The 21,669-nt window shown below is 42.9% G+C and overlaps 1 protein-coding gene across 1 annotated transcript in view; it reads left to right on the plus strand.

Moving 5' to 3' along the window:
* Positions 1-3,591: 3,591 nt before the first annotated feature.
* The window catches only part of T265_08362 (hypothetical protein), a gene marked incomplete at both ends in the record, with an annotated part of 76,500 nt that continues 58,422 nt past the window's right edge, over positions 3,592-21,669 (plus strand). The window contains 3 exons of the mRNA XM_009174138.1: positions 3,592-5,460; positions 12,045-13,619; positions 20,767-20,800. Coding sequence (XP_009172402.1) covers positions 3,592-5,460; positions 12,045-13,619; positions 20,767-20,800 — 3,478 coding nt within the window. The remainder of the gene's footprint in view (positions 5,461-12,044; positions 13,620-20,766; positions 20,801-21,669) is intronic.

The raw sequence follows: 21,669 nt of genomic DNA on the forward strand, positions 1-21,669 counted from the left end.
CCAGAGTTAGAATTTTTGGCAGCATATCTAGTTGGGATCAGGGAATAAACACATGCCGCCAAGACCTTACTACAACTGCCCCCCGTGCTTGGTATGTGGAACGCTGCCATGTTAACTCTGCTTCTTCGGAATAGCAAATTCGACGCGTGGTTGATTCAGTCTGATTCGAACTGAAGATTTTATTCTGTGAAAGATCGCAGACCGGTTCAAATGGTTGAATCTATCTGCTTTTCTGTTACCTCGAACGTGAGTTTGGCTCACATCGGTCTACAGGTGAAGTAACGAAAATGCAGCAGATGGGTTTCTTATGCGTGTTACAGGGAGATAAAAATCAGCGACAGCATGTCCGGCTGCTCTGCACACACGTTTGATTAAAGGATATGCGAGCAGACTTGGATCACCTACAGGTGAAGTAACGAAAATGCAGCAAATGGGTTTCTTATGCGTGTTGCTGAGAGATAAAAATCAGCGGCAGCATGTCCGGCTGCTCTGCACCACGTTTGATTAAAGGATATGCGAGCAGACTTGGATCATCAGTTTACCCCATGCTGTAACTGTCTCAAACTTAAGTTTTGAAACACAACAGGTTAGGGATCTACACTCATTTGCATACCAATTTGGTTTTGGCGGCTGCAACCCTTCTGAATCTCTCGCTTATGATGTTTTAAGTAACTTACCGAGTGTATTTCGCGAAGTTCGTGCAATTTGAGTTCACGTAGAACGTAGGCTTGACAGAAACTTGGGTACTGCGCCTACCTGATGAGTCCTAAGAAAAACCGAACTGATCATGGGCTGTCGAAGAGCTCATAGTAACCCGAGCAATCTCGCTTCCGCAGGGAAAGTTGTGAGAAGTTCAAAGATATGTATGGCTACATGAGAGTTACAGTAAAGTGTGAATAAAGCATTAGTTTTAGTCTAACAATGAGCAGATCAGCTCACTTGCGAACATGAGTTCAGTTTCAACCTATGAACAGCTTCTTTGAACACATTTTTCATTCTCTTCTTACGAAATCAAAATCAACATTGGTGAAATTTTATTATGAGTGATTCAAACAGTGTTTTCTAGTACCTGTATGACGCATCGGAGCAGCTGACTTGCTAGCCTTATGGCCAGTCACGTGGAACAGAAACAAGATCTCAAGAAATACACGTGCCGGAGCATAACCATCCGGCGGGTAGGCTTGCCTCTTCTACTGCGATAAAGGTGCAGTGTCGCGTCAGGAGCATTTAGTCCCCTTCATTACCAAAAATGAATATTTTGCTCTAAATCGACTAGATGACAGGAAATACCGCCAGATGTTTCCAAGGACTATTCATCTCCATTAATTATGATCGTCTTCCTGCAATCCGAAATGGGATATCAAATCTTTCCGCTTCCATTTCATCGGTAGGTTTGAGCTCGAGGTTGCGCCAACTGAAGACCAATTTAAGACGACTATTTATTTACTGAAGTAGAATCTATCACATTTTCTGCTGGTCAATGTACTCTTGTAAAACTAGCTTGTTTGAGGAGACACTACTTTAGTGGAATGTTATACCTGGGTGGTGGGGCCTCGGGTGAAATATATCAAGGTAATACTCTACTCATAAGGCTGCTGAAAATTCTTCGTCAGCCCACGACCGGTTTTACTCTTCTTGGGGCTCATCAGTCAGGCACACTTCCACTTGAACCCGAATTGCGTGAAATTAGCAAACTACGGCCACTTGCAAACCAGTTTGATTTCGCGGGTGACTCACTTGATTAATCTCCCGTTTATGATGTTTTTCAAGCAACTGAATTTGCTGCACCAAGCCACTGGTTCCCGAGTGAGTCTCGCGCAAAACCGAATTGGCTTGCAAAGGAATGTGTTTCGCAACTTTCTTTCAATTCGCGTTCAAGTGGGGCATAAGTGTGACGGAAAATCAGAAACTGAATCTACCTGATGAGCCCCAAGAAGGGCGAGACGGGTCGTGGGTTGTCGAAGAGTTTCCAGTGACCTTATGAGTGGTGTATTACGTTTATACATTTGTCGCAATATGTCGAATATCTTAACGAGTTTTATCAATGTACTTTTTGTAATAACTGTTTCCCAATTTGATGAGCTGTGATTACATTCCACGTCATCTGAAAAGGACCGTGCGTCACCTACGTGACTGTTGCTCCCTTTACACGGTAAATGAGATAAGATGGCCTCAGCAAAAATTTTGATTGTGAACCTCTGAAGCAATGATTACAGGGCCGGTTCAGCTTTTACAACAACCCTCACTGTTCAACCTATAATCATAGACTGCGATTCTGCGCATCCCTCGTCCTAAAATCATTGCGCTCAGAACTCTGGATGCCTGAAGAGAGTAAGAGGTGAGCTGAACGCATTACAAGCAAATTTTGAAAGTGTTCACGTAAGCTATACTTGCTAGGACTTCAGGTTACCACTAAATGACAGAGCCATAGACGTGAGTTGGAGGTAGTGGGTTCAACACACATGAGTAAACTATTCAGGCCTCTCGAGATTCGGCGAATGAAACAGACAAACATCTGGCCAAATAAGCGTCAGAATACTCAGGTATCGACGAGACCCAATAGTAATTTTTTTTTCTACTGGAGGCTCCTCAATGAAACTCGACATGCTCAACCCCGAGTGAACCAACGTAATACACGTTCCATGTTCTAGATCTGACTATTGGATTACCCATAGATATAACTAAAAACCTGTTGGTATTTCAGGCTTGCCATTAAGAAGGGTATCGTTTGTGCAACTTTACACTCCGTTTGAATTTATTTCTTCTTTTTTTGTATTCTGTGAGTCTCCTGCAGCGTTTATCGTGGATTTAACCCAGGTGCTCTGTACATATAGCTGTTATTGTCATAGTAATATCTATCTCTGTTTCTCTACGGAACATATCACAAAACGAAGTGACCTTATCGAATGAACCATTCATTTCGTCAAACTCGAACTCCGGGCTTTCATCACATGTCGCCAAGTCTGTCCCATAATCGGAATTCCTCGCTTGGACATTCTAACAGGTACTCCCTTGAGGTCTAGCTTTCAGTTCCTCATCTAATTTCGAGTTCGCATTATATCATATTGTACCCCAGCTTTGTTAAGATTTTGGTTAGGTATTTTAATAGCGTTACATTCAGTACCGCAAATTCTTCTGTCGCCACTGAAGCCATCTTTTGACTAGTGCGTCCGATGGACCTCGCACTGAGACGCTAGGGAATCAAAACTACCTACTGTGGCTACTCAATCGACCTACTTAACTTGGGAGAACCACATTTAACACCTTACACTAATAGATTTTCTGTGTTCAAACCGCGTGCTGCAAAAGACGTAAACTAACACATGATTTGATTTCGAAATCCTAGTCACAGGCTATCTGGTAAGACTGCTTATTCGATCTAGGAATATAGTCCGCCGATTTCGAATTTCAACACAATTTTCCTATTATCCTTACTACTAGTATGAACGTTCTATGCAAGTACCGACAGTCGGTGTGATGGCGGGGAACAGTCAAGTCAAGTCCTGATTGACACAATCATGACTGCACGGATGTCACCTCTACAGATCTTCGTGATCAGCCTATACATGCAGCATTCTGATTGGTTCCAGCATGCTTATCCTGCTTGGTGTGACACTCAAGGTCACCCGGGTCTGGACCAATCACGGGGTTACGCGAACGCGCAATGAGAAGCTCAGCCGATGTTGCAGTTGCGTTAGCGATGGACAAAACACTGGTGAAAAATGGATAGTCGCATCCTGTGTGATAAGAAGTTGGGTCTCGTGCATTCAAACGGATACCGGTGAGCCCGAGACCATCTATGCAGTCCATCATACAATACTGTCAATAATGTGCAAACTCGAGTGGTTCCGCCGAAGAAAAAAATCCACGTCCACGGGCCGAACAGTTTTTGCTAATCAGGGCCCAGCATGCTTGCTGAATGATGGAGAGGAAATGGAACAATTTTGCTCAAATGCTATCATTTCGGCCCGTTATACCTGGTTAAATTTTGTTCCCAAAAATTTGTTCGAACAATTTCATAACATGGCGAACATTTTCTTTGCCACAATCACAGTTCCATATGCATTTGCGGAAGCAGCAACAAGTGTTTGGTCAAATTTAGGACCACTGATAGCCATACTCGTCATGACCATGATAAAAGATGGAATCGAAGATATTCTGCGTCACCGTCGGGATCGCAAAGTCAACCACCGTCTTGTTCAAACACTAAAGGTGAATCCTGCTGGTACGACTCCAGAGTGGGTCGTAAAACGGGCAATGAATTTACGCGTTGGCGACGTGATTTGCTGTGAGCGGGATCAGTCATTTCCGTGTGACCTGGTCGTGCTTGCGTCAAGTAATACATCCACTGAGATAAATGTGACTACTACTAATTTGGATGGAGAGTCCAATATTAAAAAGTATTACGCGGTTTCCAGTACGCAGCCAGCTTACTTAAAGCTTGCTCCCGACAGATTCCATAAAATGATAACCAATAGTTCGCACCCGCTTCATAAGATGATCAAATCCTTGTATGTTCGAGTGGAGTGCGAACAACCGAATGCAGACCTCACGAAGTTTGAAGGCCGACTTTCAACCAAGTACGTAAAAGACATTCCATTGAGCACGTCTAATGTAGCTCTTCGTGGTGCGAAACTACGCAATACCGACTTCGTGCTTGGTATGGTTGTCTACACTGGTGAAGAGACAAAACTGTCACTAAACGGAAAAAAATCAGCACGCAAATATACTACCCGTGAGTCCAGATCAAATGTTATTCTCCTATCGTTCATTGTTTCTATGGTTTTGTTGGCTGTGATATTTGCAACCGTGTTTACTCTCTGGACAGGAAAAACAAAGAACACAATATGGTACATACCAACCTCGCCGCAAACCTCATGGCAGTTCATACAAAACCTTTTTCGATTTGTATTCATCCTAAACTACCTGATTCCCATATCAATCGTGATCACAATTGAACTGCAACAACTTTTGCTTGCCTTCTTAATTTCCCAAGATATGAAAATGTATTTGGAGTCAGAGGACTTGTGTGCCAAGGCAAACAGCTCTCAGCTGGCTGATGAGCTGGGACAAGTCGAATTCCTTTTCAGCGATAAAACCGGAACGTTGACACTAAATTCAATGCGTTTGTGTCTATGTGGCATCCTTGAATCGGAGAAAGTCTATACTTTTCGGCCACTCAGTGCAACATCAAGCAACACGTCTACCGACTTCTGTGCATTCGAGACTGTGTGGGATCGAGAATCGAATAGCAGTCAAAGTGACACATCGGATAGTTTTCCGAATAAATCCACCATCCACAGGCAATGGCTTATTCCAGACGCAAATGATACCCTCTTGCAGGAATTTTTAACAACCTCTGCACTGTGTCACACGCTTGATGTAGCTAACACGGAAATTGATGGTGAATACCAAAATGGACGGAATGAGATAAGCCTCCGCCAGCTTCCCATTTACGAAGTGAGTAAGCGAACAAAAAGCAGTTATTTTCCCCACTGTTGCCATTGTCTCTTTGTTTTCAAATTAGTTGTGAGGCAGTTTTAGGAAGCGTTTGACCCAACACGAATGACGTGGTTGTAAGAACCTCGGAGCACACTCGAGGTGATTTCGATGGACATCAGAGATTTGTTCTTTAATAAAACCTTATTCTTAGTAAATAGCCTAAAACCCAGAGGAAAAGGATGAAAAACAATTCAGACTAATTTTGTTTTCATTCGCCCTCAAAATTGCAACCGTTGCTGACGTAACTCAAACATGCAACAGTATCAGCCAGGTTTGGTCGCATGCAACATCTTTTATGTACTCTTGTTAACTTGCCTATGTTTGTGGGGGAACAAAAACTGGAATGCCGTGATAAACATTCTATTGAGGTTCACGGATTACTAATATTACATCGGAATCTCTAGCTCCAGCCTGTTTCTCTACTTGATTTTTTGCGTTTGGTCTGATTTTCTAGCCGTTCAACTACTCAAGTGTGTTTTGAGACTGCCCTCGACGTCAACTTGATTAATTAGCACAGGGACAGAAAGGAAGGTCCGTTCAAATGATCTTTATGCCGCCCCAAACTGCCCATATTCTAGCCAAAGTTTAGTGTTCGCTCTAAACCGAGACCTAGGGTGATGCCAATGAAACATTCGCAGACATGCAGTGATCACAGGTTACAACATGAACAAATGTGTCGCTGTTAAGTGTCCTGGTACTCAGTAGACATATTTAGTGAAGCACGAGAGGATACACTGAAGTAATGACAGTTGACCAACACGCGAACTCTCAATTATCAGGGAATTCACGTTGTCGAGGATAATTTTCCTTGCACGATGATAAATCTGATTATGGCCAAGAATCTGCTGGAATAAAGGTGAATGGAAAGAAACAAGAGACTGATTGGATGACTCGAGGTAAATTCACGCAGTACCAAGGAGATTCTGCAAGCCATCTAGTTTTTAGGTCCCTAGGGCATCCCATGATTTTCGCCCACTGCGTGGGGATAGCATTTCGGATGAGATTACGCAGAGAGAGTGACAGAATCTACCATCAACCATGTTTTAAATATACTTACACAATATTACACTATGCTTTCGTGTATCAGGCTATATATATGTCCCATTTTCATCAGTTGAGAGATAGCGCTGTGGTTAGAGCGCTAATTTACTGACCGGAAATTCCGTAGTTCGAATCCTACCTCGGCATTTCAACTTCTCCTGTCTAGACTTGGGCAACCTGACAGTATCCCAGCCCTTGTGTTTCCTTCAAGCGATATGGCAGCTAAGCACTGAAAGGGTATTACAGCTAGGCAATCATTTTTCATCCGTTTTCATTAAGTTGTTGCTTGAATTTCGTGAAGCTAAGAATCTGGACAATCTTCCGGAAAAATGAACTTCTCCCAAAAACAACCATCGCTAATTCGGAGGATCCACTGTGAGCCTGGTAATAATAAAGGTGAAAACGGTAGTCATCCAGCAATGTGGTTGATACCAATGATGTCCGCCATTTCCGGAAAACCGAAACGGGTGTGTTCTTTAGACCCACAATCACACGTTCGCATACACGTGACTGCAAATGTAGGCAACAGACGAATGGCCTCACAAGTTTGAGTTGGAAATCTTACCTTTTGGAGCTGTTTAGATATTCAGCTAAGCAAACAACAACAACACTAGATGGGAGGAACAGAGTTCGTTGTAATGCACGGAAATCACTTTCGTGACTCAGAAACTAAGCACTTAGCGTAGACATGTGTTCTGATTTGCCATGTCCTGACCGCATAGATGCTACGGTATCGTTCCTCACTTCAATGAGTCGGGGTCGGACACGAAGGCCAACATGTAACAGTTCAGAAACCTCAGAAGGGCAGTTGTCTGGTTGTAAGAAGTGTGGGGAATAACTGATAAAAACTACCGATTGTTTACCAAGCTCTTCTGAAATAATCGATAAACGTTTAAGGGAGCACGTGTGATATCAACTAGCCTAATAAGGGGCGCACCCAAACTTTGCATTTCTCCGCTTGCTCGACTGTTGACCAAATTTAGCAGGTTGACCAGCAATGAGGTTTTTCAAACTACGCTAATCGATATTCTCTAATGCGGAGTAAACCCTGAATTCTCCTTGACTGTGACTTTTCTGAAGTAGTATGTCGAACTAGGGGATGAAGTGGCTCAGGTTCGTCAGGAGTATATGTCTTTGCAGCGTATATGGATCGTTTTTGCCAATGCTGAACAATCACGGTGATTCAGTTACGGTGAACGTTTTCGACTTAACGATTCTGTCTATCCTATCCCGATGGTACGATCACTTGAGCAGGTTTTAGTCCGCATTTGTGATTAATACTAGATTCACAGCTTTTAATTTGATCGTTCTGCCCGAATGTAGGATAACATAACTCAGTCTTTTCGTAAACAGTTAACGAAACGACTAGGGGGAGCGCGATGATGAATCCTTGCTTTGAGGATGCGAATGCCCATGCCTGCTTATAGTCATCTAATACCTTGTGCTTGTCTAACAAAACTGGAGTGGCAGAATGCTCACAGTTGCTGACACCGGATTGGATACGGTCGAACGCAACCACAAAAATGCTCAGCTGAGTGGGCCAGTAGCACCGTTTGCAAAGTGCGCAACATGAGCGGGAAGGAGGTGTGAGGCTGGCCAGATGCCAAACGGAAACATCAGTGTCACACACAAGCCCAGCGAGGAGGAAACAGAACGAGAAATTGTCGGGTGGTTGTGCCGTGACCGGACAATCGATCAGCTGCGTGAAACAATCGAGGCCTGTTGGATTTCGAGGCTTTGGATCGAAATAACTGTCTTCAGTTCGGTCGCATGAGGCTAAGCTGGTGTCTGCCGCAATGAGGCGCGCACGTTATCATACAACCTGGATTTTCGAGCGCTCCACAGTAATTTTCTCTAACCTGAGTTCATCTGCGGTGGGGTCTGTACAGGTTGTCACAGTTTTTTTTACGTCCTCATCATTTGGGGCCTGTCATGGAAAAAAGCACCCCCTGTTGGAGCATAGCTTCCCACCGTGCTTAAGTCTCAGCCGCCAAAAATAGATCCAGTACAACTAGATTTCTGAAAAAGCTTTCACATACCCATGGTGAAAAAGCAGCCCTCTTAGGTTGACATTCTTTTCTGCTTCCAGAATAAGCATTTGGGAACATAGAAGGTTAATCTCCTTGGGGGAATGGACTTGTTATTTGGAGATATAACGGCATCAAAGTGGCTGTCAATGACGGTTATCTATGTACTCTTCTGGTTTTGACAAACTTATGCAAGCTGTTTGGTCGGTAGACACTTGAGTACAGTCACAACCTCCTTTAAGTTGAAACATGAGGTTCGAATCTCCTGTTCACACCATCTTACCATGCAACCGAGTGTTAAAGTGGGCACAGTGTTAATGAGAATTCGTGGGCTAAAAGGGATGAAAGCTGGAGTGGGCTATCAGGTATACAACCCATTTTTATGAGAAGTGTCAGGTTCAAATATTCCAACTTTATTTCGACGAAATGATTGATCCAAACGCTTCGAACCTGGTAACACAAGACTGCATCCCAGCGGTTATGCCATCGGAAAAGGATACGAATGTTATTTGAGACAGAAAACATCCAATGGGGTTACGTCTCTCCGATTAACTAGCACTGGAAGACACATTTTACATACAGTCTACAGTCATACAATCTCTTGGTAAGTTTCACGACTGAGATCGAAGCTTTCCACTTTCTGAAGACAACCGAGCAACGAACTCATGCATAGTTGCCTAGATGTCTGCCGAGTGATATCAGAGATGCAGCTACCCAATAAAGGTGTTTTTGCACGAAGTTCGCAAAACAAGTGTCCAGGTGATGGAAAAATACAAACATTAGACAAGGGAATATGATATGTATAGTTCTATGGTTTCTGAAGTAAGTTTTCAGTTTATTCCCTGCACAAGTCACCCACGGAAGCACTTAGCGTGAAGCACGGTGGCATACACAGAACGGCGATCTCAATGTCTACACCACGTTTTTGGTTGAAATATCAACTTCCAAAGTCCCTGCACCAGACGGTGAAGATCACATGTGGTCTTATACACCCATCGAAATTTTCGGAGTTGGTAACCTGCACAAACGTGTAACTGGACGATAATCGGGTTGTCTTTAGGTCTGTCCTTAGTGTTCATGGTATTTAGGTCAGCACTGGTATGACCATCTCAATTCCGAGATCAGGTTAAGTGAAGCTGCTGCACCCTCTCGTCAACGAAAGCTGGCTCGTGCAGTGGCCCTCCTAAATAGCTCATGAACGATGCACAAATAGAATATCATCATGATGATCTTGCACAGAGAGTTTGTAATAGCTCTGGTTGCTGGGATAATTATCCGAGACCCCATATCAACCGATTTATAAACTTTTAGTTGACTACTCGCCTTAATACACACACAGTCCACGCAACAATGCAAATGAAGTTCAGCAGCACATTCATACTCCGATTTGCTGCGATGTTTGGTCTGCAGCTAAACTAAACCGTAGAATCTCAGCAAACACATCAGGTGGCACAATTTATATACAGTCTTCCAAACATCACCGATTCGGTCGGTTATTTCGTCCCAGGTCACAATGAAGGAATGGCATAGCCTGTGAACATAATAAACTTAGAAGTGTAATGGCCGAATTCAGCAGACACATGCTGCAACTGCACGCTGCCATGGCCGCCATTGATTGAAAGAGATCGACGTATCGTAAGCTTTCAAATTACACAGGAAAGGTGAAGCAGTATTGAAAGCGTTGACCAAATTCCCTCATGAAATATATACAGCGATTCCAGGCAGAAAAAGATACCGAATTTGTCCGGGTCTTTTTCAGTCAACCGTCTCACTCATTCGAGGGGATTCTGAAAAACTGACCCAGAAGAGAATGACAGAATCACTCAGCTTACAGGCTACTCCAGCCATTCACCATCCTGTCCACCTGCTGCATACTATCCATAGTTTTGGTGAACTTACTATAAACCCTAGATGTTTGACCGCCACAACACTGCTCTGCTGAAGTGGACAGCTCTGTATCAGTACAAACATTGTGTCCTTTCAAGCTCTCTTCAAGAGTTTAAAACAGAAAATAGTGAAACGGAGCAAGAGTGAATGATTTCAGTGGATAATCTAGGCAATCAAACCCAAAATCCGCCAAAACATACAAGCTTTCGAGAACGTTGTAACTAGATGCATTTTTCTCAACAAAGAACACTACCCTATTGCGATTCTCATTTTCCTTAAATTCCTCCTCAGTCGGTACAACGAGTTACGGGGATATGCTAGATCAACAGTTTGACAATGGAAAACAGCCAACCAGTAGAGCAACTTCCGGATGTTAAAACGCCGTAACTAGTAACTGTCCTGATGCCACTTGGGTCTTAAATTGCTTTGACCTTGAAGAAGCTGAGAGTTCACTGCAGTGATTGTCCTTTGGTCTCAAGATAATTGTAGTATGATCACGTTTCAATAATAGTAAGCAAACATTCAAGAAACCGACATAATCTCACTGAAGGTGCTGTAAAATCGACCTGGAAATGTTCAGAATTCGGCACCACTTATATGACAGACTATCATATCAATTTTCCAATCGTTCTTGAACCCCAAAACCTCGGACGCCTCAAGCGTTTTCTGCAATAGTCTGGGCTAATATATGACAATCTTTCAGAATCATGTCATGTATCTGATCAACCATTTCCGGAATTGATACTGTCTGAGGTAGTTCTGGCCATTCTGCATCTACTCTCTGGAAACCTCCCACGGGAATTCAGCGTATCACAGAATATGCTGAACAATCGCCAACCAGCGCTCGCACCACATATTCGTCAGTTTATTTCGCAGAAATAGAAGCTTCCACAAGAGATGACTCCGCATACCTAGGTGACCTGGTCGCCCATTGACCTAAACCAAAGCGGAAACCGAGTGTTATGATTTTGTGACTTGTCCGTTGAGACAATAACCGGACATCGTTTCCAGCCGGATCTTACAAACAATTTTCTGTGACTGGACCAGAGGGAAAACTTATCTCTCGTATCTTTTTGGCTCCTTTTGAAAGGCTTCGCTTTAAAGTCGGATACTCTTAAATTCAAATGTGATTTGTATGTGTTCTGAACAGTAGTGATATGTGCGGCACACATGTTTTGACGTGTCAGGTTTCCGGCACAACTGTACTGATACCTCATCAACGTCAACTGCTAAACAAACTCTACAGCTGAGTGATCCGTCTTTTTAAATCTGTAGAAAAGACCATTTGGACCAGGTGATTGCCACCAAGCTCCAATCGGCTTCAATATGTTAGAAGAGCTCAACGTGAATCTCTGCTGTAGCATGTTTTAAGCCAATCCGGCGCGAATGAGAACCACATGAGGTGTTCATATATCACAATGATAATGCCGATGATAACATAGAAATCTTCGTCACCTGAATCTCTACTTTCCTATTTTTTGCCCCAGTGGAGTGCGTCTTAAATTAGTACTGATAATGTGCAAATCCAAATGTGTCTGTTGCAGACCCGAGACTGTAATCACCAGTCGAACAGTTTTCGCAAATCAGGGGCCGCAAATTTTGTTGAGTGATGGTGAGCAAATGGGTACTTTTTGCTCGAACGCCATCATTACAGCTCGATACAACTGGATCAACTTCATACCGAAAAATTTACTCGAACAATTTCACAACATGGCCAATATCTTTTTCGCTGTAATTCTCATTCCCTATGGATTTGCCGTTGCTGCTACAAGCGCCTGGTCGAATTTAGGACCATTGATTGCCCTACTTGCCATGATCATGATCAAAGACGGTGTCGAGGATATTTTTCGTCATCGCCGGGATCGTCGACTGAATCACAAGGCTTTCAAAAAACTCGAGGTGGATTCTACTGGTACAACGCTCCAATGGGTGATTAACCGCGCAATGGATTTGCGCGTTGGTGATGTGATCTGCTGTGAGAGGGATGATGCCTTTCCGTGTGACCTTGTGGCCCTCGCGTCGAGTAACGTATCGACCGAGATAAATGTGACCACCGCAAATTTGGATGGAGAAAGTAACTGGAAAAAGTTTTACGCCGTCTCTGACACTCATTCTGCCTACATCAAGGTTGCGCCCAACCAACTTCATAACCAACCAAGTCAATTTACTGATATATCCCGGGAAATGATTGAAACCCTGTACGTCCGAGTGGACTGTGAACAACCTACAGCTGATTTGACAACGTTTGAAGGTCGTCTTTCAACGAAGCGTGTATGCGATATTCCTTTAAGCGTATCAAACGTGGTGTTGCGTGGCGCGAAACTTCAGAACACTGACTTTATGATTGGGCTGGTAATTTACACTGGCAAGGACACCAAATTGTCGTTAAACGGGAAACAGTTTAAACGAAAGTTCAGTAGGAGTGCAGCCAGATCAAATTTCCTCATCTTCTCACTGATTATCGGCATGATCGTGTTTTCCGTGGTCTTTGCCGTTATATTCACTTTTTGGACACGAAAGACGATGGATGGGACGTGGTATCTACCAAAGCCTCGTGAAACCCCGTGGGAGTTTGTTCTAAATGTGTTCCGTTTTGTGTTCATCTTTAGTTACCTGATCCCAATATCTATCGTCATCACAGTCGAACTGCAACAGTTAATGATTGCCTACCTAATTTCAAGCGATGTGAAAATGTATGAGGAATCTGAAGATTTATGTGCAAAAGCAAATAGTGCTCAGGTTGCGGACGAACTGGGACAGGTGGAATTTCTCTTCAGTGATAAGACTGGGACAATGACAAAGAATTCAATGCGTATGTGTTTGTGCGGTTTGTTGGACTCTAAAAAAGTCTACACATTCCGGACCTGGACTTCAGACGTAAGCACTGGGTCCGCGAAAACTGGTCCTAGTGAGGCCGGCTGGAATGAGTTGTCGCATTATGAAGCGGATAGTCAGGACGGTGAATTGAATTTGTATGGGCAGGCTTCTTCTGGAATAAATAATAAAGATCGCCTCATTCCGGATGCCAATGATCCTTTTCTGAAAGAGGCTTTAACGATTTCTGCGTTGTGTCACACGGCTGACATAGGCCATGAACAGGTCACTGACAAAAGTAAAAATTCAGTGGGCGGGAACTTCTCACATCTGATACCCAACTATGAAGTAAGTGATTGGATGAAAAAATGATTGAGGTTTCGCATAGTTCATCTCCCCTTGTCCCTTTGATTAAGTCGTTAAACTGATAGAGAATAGTTATCACAAGAAGTTATTTGCGAGTTTGATTGTGTTTTGAACCAATATCTCATAAAAGCAAATCGTTCAGTTGTCGCATGTAATTGGTGCGAATGCACCATGCAAACTGTATGGAGCAGAGGGCTGAAATACCTCCAGCTTTCTCGGGCCCAGACAGAATGGATCTGAGAAGTCAGAAGTGCTGGCTCCGTACTTTTCGGAATGTAGCCTTGCTCTTAAACTACTGAGCTATCACGTGTGCTCCCGTTCACCACAATCATTTATATAAGGTCATCGCAAGAAATCAATTGTACGCCACTCTAACGCAGCAGCACTTCACACAGGCAATCTCGACATGTGTACTGAATTGTTGCATGATTGTCCAGTTGAGGATACTTGTTTTTCCAGCTCACATGATGGGTGACATTTTATAGGTAGTGTATGGTTTCATCAAAGTGATGTTAGGCAACTGAATCTGCACTTGTCTATCCGTCATAATACACATAAATGAACTCTGCTGAAATGCATGGCGGACAATTTGAATTCATGCCTCCAGAGCGAGTCTTGGTAACTTCTAATTAAAAACAGCTTTTCGGATCAGTCAAAATAGCCTCGATAAGACTGACTTTAATTGGCCTTTTAGGTAGAAAATGATATGCCTTAAAAAGGGTGCCCATTGTACCTGGTGCTGTTCAAAATATTTTTCTCATCTGCACTTGTCGCTTCACAAGTCGGGCAAAACGAACCTAGACCTTCGAGTAGTTGCTTCTTTGAAGACCATTTGGAACTTCACGCACAAATCTCCTAACTTGGATGGACTAAAGCTGTACAAGGATAGATGGATTTTCTGATGAAGCAAACCAATAACAGTTGGAACTTTACCGGATGTGAAACATTTTTGGTGTAGTAGATAAACCAAACAAGAAGTGGTTTGGCTAAGCAGAATCGAATCACTGGACCTCGTGAAAGAACTTACGCGTGATAGCATTTTAGAGCTTTCCAAATAAAAAGCAAGCCCCCGGGACATCACATGTGTCCTTATTGTTATTATAAACAGCACAAAACCAGAAAGAGTTTCTAATGTTTAAAACGATTAATTGGAATTTTTGGCCACAGATGTTTATTCCTTGAACAGCCGTGTTAAAAAATAATCCTGAATTTCAATTCTCAGAGTTTTTTTTCACAAGTACACACACTTTATCTTTATCTGTTGCGGTCTGCACGTACAGGATCTCGCCGAATGCATTCAACTAAATGTAGTCCACTAAAAATTTTCACTAGTAATGTATCGTCGAGTATAATATTTCTACCCAAAATGGTTTGCTTCGAAAAGTCTATGGCAGGCTGACAGTAAACAAGACTTAAATTCACCAGCGAAACTTGTTGAATTGCCTTTGCCAAGCTACTAGGAGACGTAAGGGGTGAGGTGGAATACGAAGAATCTAACGACATTGCAATTTTGGCCGTGTTTCCTGGATGCAGCACGCAGCCGAATTTTCATACCAGCATCAGATCACAAGCAAGGATCCAGGCATAGCGTTTCCACACATAAATGTTGCCGACATTTGCACTGACCATACCTTCAAAGTGTGGGTCGGAGTTTACCTTACCGCCGTAATATTATGATTGGTCCGTGAAAACCGTGTAGACTTGGACGGCCACGACTCTCCAGACACACACACACACCGTGTATTCCTCTCATACCCAAACTGACTGATTAGCTTACATTGGGAATCTGATCGGTATACAGAAGTTTCACTGGCAGCCAAGTCTGGGTTTCTATGGTAAAATATATTGCCCTTTTTTCGACAAATACACTCATTTGCATACCGATTTGGTTTTGATGGGAGACGCATCTAAAACACGACTGGATCCCTTGTTTATCATATCCTTTACCAACCGTATGAGTGTTGTATAAACGTTTCTATGTTGCCCTTAGGATTCATTCCATCTTTCTCCTCGTTAGCCTCACGTATGTCTGTGTTCATCTAGCTTCTTCATAGAAGTAAACGGGCACGCATATTTCAGTTATGGGCCAGTCCCTTCGAATCTTTTTAGGCTTGTTTGTGGAAAAAGCATAAAAGTCTTCATCGAGTTTCCTGGGATATTTGCTACTCATCTTGCCGTGCTTTCAACCTACTTTTAAAGTTAGCTGCTGTCATTAGAGTTAGTCGTAAATTTCCCTGTCACCTCTCAGTTCTGGGTGTCATACAGAAGCGTTATCATTAAACCGCCTGGGCGATAGCTACGCAAAAAGCTGAAGATGCGGAGAAGATAGAGTTTCCCACAAATACCCTGTCTGCGCCGATACTGCAAAGCAGTGACCGATGCGGTGCGATAATAATTGGGCGATACATCTCATGCTCAATACAGCCTAGAATGCTCAAACATGAACCAGCGGGACGATTCAAATCCTTGACCAATTGTCCCTATTCAAATTCTCAACCATTAGGTTGCAGTGGTCGGTGAAAAGTTTTTGGATCAGTCTGAATTTTGTTGAATAAGTCGTTACAAGCGCCAGGCTGAAGTTTAAGAAGACTAAACAAAACACATTACTCATATGGTTACTGAAGATTACTCGATAGCCTACGACCGGTTTCGTCCTTCATGGCGAGCATAGTGTAGGCGTAGTCCCTGAGTTTTCCTCAGGGATTCGAATATTCGATAGCCTACGACCGGTTTCGCCCTTCGTGTCGAGCATAGTGTAGGCGGAGTCCCTGAGTTTTCCTCAGGGACTCGAATGCCACCAACAGCAAATACTCTCATTTGCATACAACTTCTGTTTTGTCTAGAAACACAAATGAATGCAGCTGAATCTCTCGTTTACGCTGATCCGCTTCATCCTAAACGAAAGATTCAGCTGGATTCGGCAGAGTCAATTATCAAAAGCAAGCTGATATGCACACAAGGTATTTTTCGAAATAAGAAGACTGCTTTTTCCGGCCTACTGGCTCTAAGCCTTTGATTCGTGATTTTCTACTTTGCTTACCGTAGCATATTACGTACCGTACAATCGACCTAATGCCATCATAAACTTGAGAATGGTATTCCGTTATTACGTACCGTACAATCGACCTAATGCCGTCATATACTTGAGAATGGTAGCAGTAGTATTCCGTTATGAAAACGTCCGCGGAGTGAGCACTATTATTCAAACGCTTTCGTGAACCGGACACTCGCTGATTTTGGTAGCAGCAAGCTTTGCAAAATTTTCTCTTCTAGGGTGGCCACTTCAGTTTTTGTAGCGAGAAGTTCCTAGAGAAACCCTAGTTCTCATCGGTTTATTAATTGGTAGGTCCCTTGGTACTGCCATATGACTGCATTCTGGTAAATTTCAGGATACGGGGCAGACTAAGAATTCAACCGTACCATTTAGGTAAGAATCCTCTCTCTTTCGGACAAAGAACTCTAATCTCATCTAGAAAGCCAGAGTGTGTTGGCTATCACTCAGTCATTTCGGTAACCGTTATCCTCTCAGGTTGGAACTGTTGATTCTAATTACATGAAAGTTCACTCCATAGTAGCACCAGAGCATCCGTTACACGCTTGTTGTATTGAATTCATTTTTCAGAGTGTTCACTTCATCTTGATGTTTGTACCTAGTATTCACCGAATGTATGTGCTGAGTCATAGTTCAGTTCTTTGCCGTACTGTTATCCGCTACATTTGCGCACTGTTGCCCGCCTCTATGTCTTGAAACCGGTTTTGACAGATACATCTATGTACGGCATGTTTATCGTACGTTTGGTTGCTACAATATTACAAACCAGTCCGCGATACATCTGACTTGGTTGAATGAGAGCGCTTTTGTAGTTTGTTGTACGGAGGCAAGGCTAAGGCACATAACGATGTCGTCAAGTTGTCAGGTAGTAAGTGTTTCAATCGTACATCAGAGTGGTGCATCCACAAACCGCAACCTGATGTGCGGAACTGGCCCCGTTAAAACAACTATGAACAGCTGATGTACATGTGAGCAACAACTTCAGATAGCTCCGTTGAACTTTTAATTTGTTAACCGAGCTTAGCAACTAGCACACAAACGTCTCGTTTCTAGTCGAAAAGGCATAGTCGATGCACTCAAATGTGCAGTTTATGGACCGCACCACTCATATATTTGCTTGAAAACTTTCGGCAACCCGGCACCGGTTTCACCACCTTCATCAGATAGACACAGTCCCTGAGTTCCCATAAACTGCGAGACAATCCATTTGCATCACATTAAGCTGAAGAGATCTGGTCAGGATTCATCTGAATTTTCCATGAAATTAATTTAATTCGAATTGTTTTTCAATCGTATTCCTCTGTCGTAGCTGTGTTTTCCAGAAAAACCCGGAGGAATTAAGCAAATACCTTAGGAGCGGTGCAGTCCACACGATCTCGACCCTATTCCACTCGGTGTATGGAGAGTAATATGCTTTTTCTTGCTTTTCAATGTCATATGGCTGACCTTTATTGGTCCCAAGGCTGCGAGTGTGCGGGGCCAACATCATTCTCTCAACTTGTGTACTGATGACCTAACCGATGACAGTAATCTCATGTAAGCAAAATAGCAATAAACTCGGAAGAATCTTAGCAGAAACTCCCGCTTGTAACATTCTCCACATGAGTGTGCTGCGCTGAGGCCACCTTAGTTTTCATCTGGAATGACAGTCATGATAGCGAATTAGAATTATTGTCCCTGACAAAGTACTATTTACAAGGCTACGATGAACATAGTCCGGGGACGGGATGAATGACTAACGAGGACGCTGTGATGCGCGCAGTTTATGGGCAGGCACAGACATACCTACAGAGACTAAATGGTTTTATGAGATCAAATTCGACAGCATGGCTGAGTGACATGTGTAGTTGCTAGTATTTCAATGAACGGTAGAGTTTCTCTCACTTTGAACCAAGCCAACATGATATTCTGTTTGTTTATCGAACGTTGAGCTTTATATCAGAAAATGAGCACTCGAAATCAAGGAAAGTCTGTGCTGGTTCAGCACAATTAGTCTGTAGAATACTGTCACCATTTGTCATTGAAAGAATGTTAGATACCACTCGACAGGAAAATTGACAATACCCTTTTACCAGAAGAAGTTAGTTTACTTATCTTGGTCTGATTTTGGACCCAGTGAAGCGATAGATCACAGTGAGAAACAGTTTGACTGCTGAGGAGTAGCTTTCTTAATGAAGAAGAGCAAGCTACTAAGAAGTGCGTTTTACTGTACTATACTGTCTTGCACTGCACTGTGAACATAAAGTGAGAGCAAGGGTTGGTATTTAGACGCGGATAACGGAGTGATACATCGAGATTCATGTCTTTTGGTGAGAAGGGATAACCATATTTGATAAGGAAAATGAAATAGCTTGCCAAATCTTTTAGAATGGATAGGCCATTTAGATTTGATTCTGTAGATTTTTTAAAATTTACTTGCGAGCGCAGGAATGGGCTAAAATAAATGCACCATCAGTGTGTGGATATGAGATCTAGCAGATGAATTGGATTGACTGTTGGAAAATCAAGCTCACGTCATAGCATTTTCGACGCCTGAATCGTCGTCAGCGAAGTTGGATACTGGCTTCACCTTTCGATTCGAAAATTATGGATAACTCCAGGAATTTTGAGCATACTACGCCGCAGAACTGCTGCACTGCTAAGGTATCTTAAATCCGGTACACGAACCTGACAGGCTAAATTTTTGACTCTTGGTTAGAACCATGCACCAGAAAGCTCAAATCATAAATAATTTTCCCAGTAGATTTGCCGAATAGTAGGCCGACTAAGAAAGGTTAAGCAACGCTTATAACGAACATGCTCTAGTATGTCGCTTTACTCAGTTTTACATTCTATGTAACCTTTAATGAGGGCTTTTCTGAGACCCGCCTTTTATCCGTATTAAGCAAGGTCGAGCCTATTTGGTGAAGTTGGGAGAATCGAAGAATAAAATTTACGCCACCAAATAAATGTTTCCGGTTCACGAAAAATTGCACTCTGGTGCAAATATAGCGAGTAGTATTCCGGCACTCGGTTTCTAGAGTGCATAACACTGTCGAAATAGGTCTCAAGTTTAGGATCGAGGAAGATGAGCGGCCTGAAATTCTTCCAACTATGATTCAAGCATGCAGCACTGTTGTAGCTGCTGGTGTCCATCACATGGTGATGAGACGGATGCAGTGAAAATTGCCAAGCGGCTTTTCACTATGGAATCTGAAAAGCGAGCAGAAGAATGGATGTGAAACAGGATGACCAATCACAGATCAATGGTGTGTGGAGGTTGCCAGTCCATTAGTCATAGGGCACGAGAAGTGAAGCCAATCAGATTAGCGGCCTCAACATGTGTCTTACATGAAACCAATGCAACAACCGCATCTCTATTTACGAAGGAACCATCCGTTTGGTCAGTTGGTCTTGCTGTTCCATTTGCTGTTGAAGAGTTTTTTCTCCAAAATTTTTCTGATATAAATATCTAGCATATCAATTTTTTCAAAGTACGTGATAGAGGTAGTTTTCACCTTTCCCCCAAAAATACCTGAAACTAAAGCAGTATCGCTGCAATCGAAAGGAATTTTATAGGCCCCAAAACTAGCCCTTGTACTGGGTAAACTGTTTGCAAACAAGGCCAAGACAGACAAACGCGAAACTGACAACACCGTGTACCAAACCAGTGACAGTGATGGTAGCAAATATTAGTTTAGAAAAACTGGAGGAAACTTTCCTACGTACGTAAAGGAAGACAAGGCAGCTTTTAAGAGATATGAACCGCTACTTTTGTTTTTATTCGTGAAGATCAAGAAGGATAAAAACCCCAACCTAGGAAACGTAAAGGTCGTGAAACTGGAAAAAGAGGGCGCGAGAGGGGGTACTTCCCATGAGATTTAATTAATCGCTTTATTGAAGTGGAGACTGTATACACACCGGGGGCGAGATGTCTCAAATTATTAGAGCGCCAATTTACTAACCGAAAGGTCGATGCTTCAAACCCGACCTCTACCTCTCGGATTCCTCTGTCTAGGCTTGGACGATATGGCAGTATCCCAGCCCTCGTGCTTCTTTCTGGTGGCATGGCAGCTAGGCACCGAAAGTGTGTTACAGATGAAGGATTTGAATACATGCCACCAACTAAAAGGTAAGAGTGAGTCAAACCCGGCCATCAGACCAACTCGTCAACAAGCATGACGCATTATGAAAACAGCTCCAAAAATAATCATTTCGGTTTTATTCAAAAAGGCCCCTTTCCTCAGTAGTGACAATGAAAGCTTCAACGTGAAATTTCTACACAATTCTACACGTCGTTGTTTCTAAGTCCGCTTATGTTGAAATTTACGAGTGAAATGCACAGAGTATAGCCCATCTTCAGCGCGAGGCGTCCAGATTTCAAGATGGTCCTTGCTGAGTTTTAGGATTGGTATTGAACATAAAACCAATAAGACCCAGTTGCATTTTGATAAAATGAGAAAATCTGTTAAAGTGACTTCACTGATCAAATGGAGAACCTTTTCCCGACATGTGAGATCCAGATCAATTAAATCACGAGCATCTCAAGGTCACAACTCCGCTGTTCTCAATTGTAAGTAGCACTCGTTGACAAGGTGTGCTTTAAATATGGAAAACAAAATGGTGTGCTCGAGCAAACTAGAGGACAGCTTTCTAATATGTCATTGTAATAGGAATTCCCTGTCCCTACATTGATTCCAGAACAAATAAGTGGTATGGTTAAAGGATTCTGAGTAAATGACAACTGTAGGGAAAATATTCTGATCAACCTTCCTGGGATAGGTGACCTGAAAGCCAGGTGGTCTATACAAAATCTGTATAATCCTGCAAATAGGCTGGTGAAGTTCTTGAAAAACAAACAGGTGACAAATATCACGAGTATGCATCATAAGAAGCGGGTTGTATTTAGGGGTTGGGTATGTTTGAGCAAGTGCTCCCAGCTTATTAGTCGTCTGAGGCCCATTGACAGTGCTGTGGGCTTACACACGGAGCACAAAGATA

The sequence above is a fragment of the Opisthorchis viverrini genome, assembly GCF_000715545.1.
Source record: "Opisthorchis viverrini unplaced genomic scaffold opera_v5_212, whole genome shotgun sequence".
Taxonomy (NCBI): domain Eukaryota; kingdom Metazoa; phylum Platyhelminthes; class Trematoda; order Opisthorchiida; family Opisthorchiidae; genus Opisthorchis; species Opisthorchis viverrini.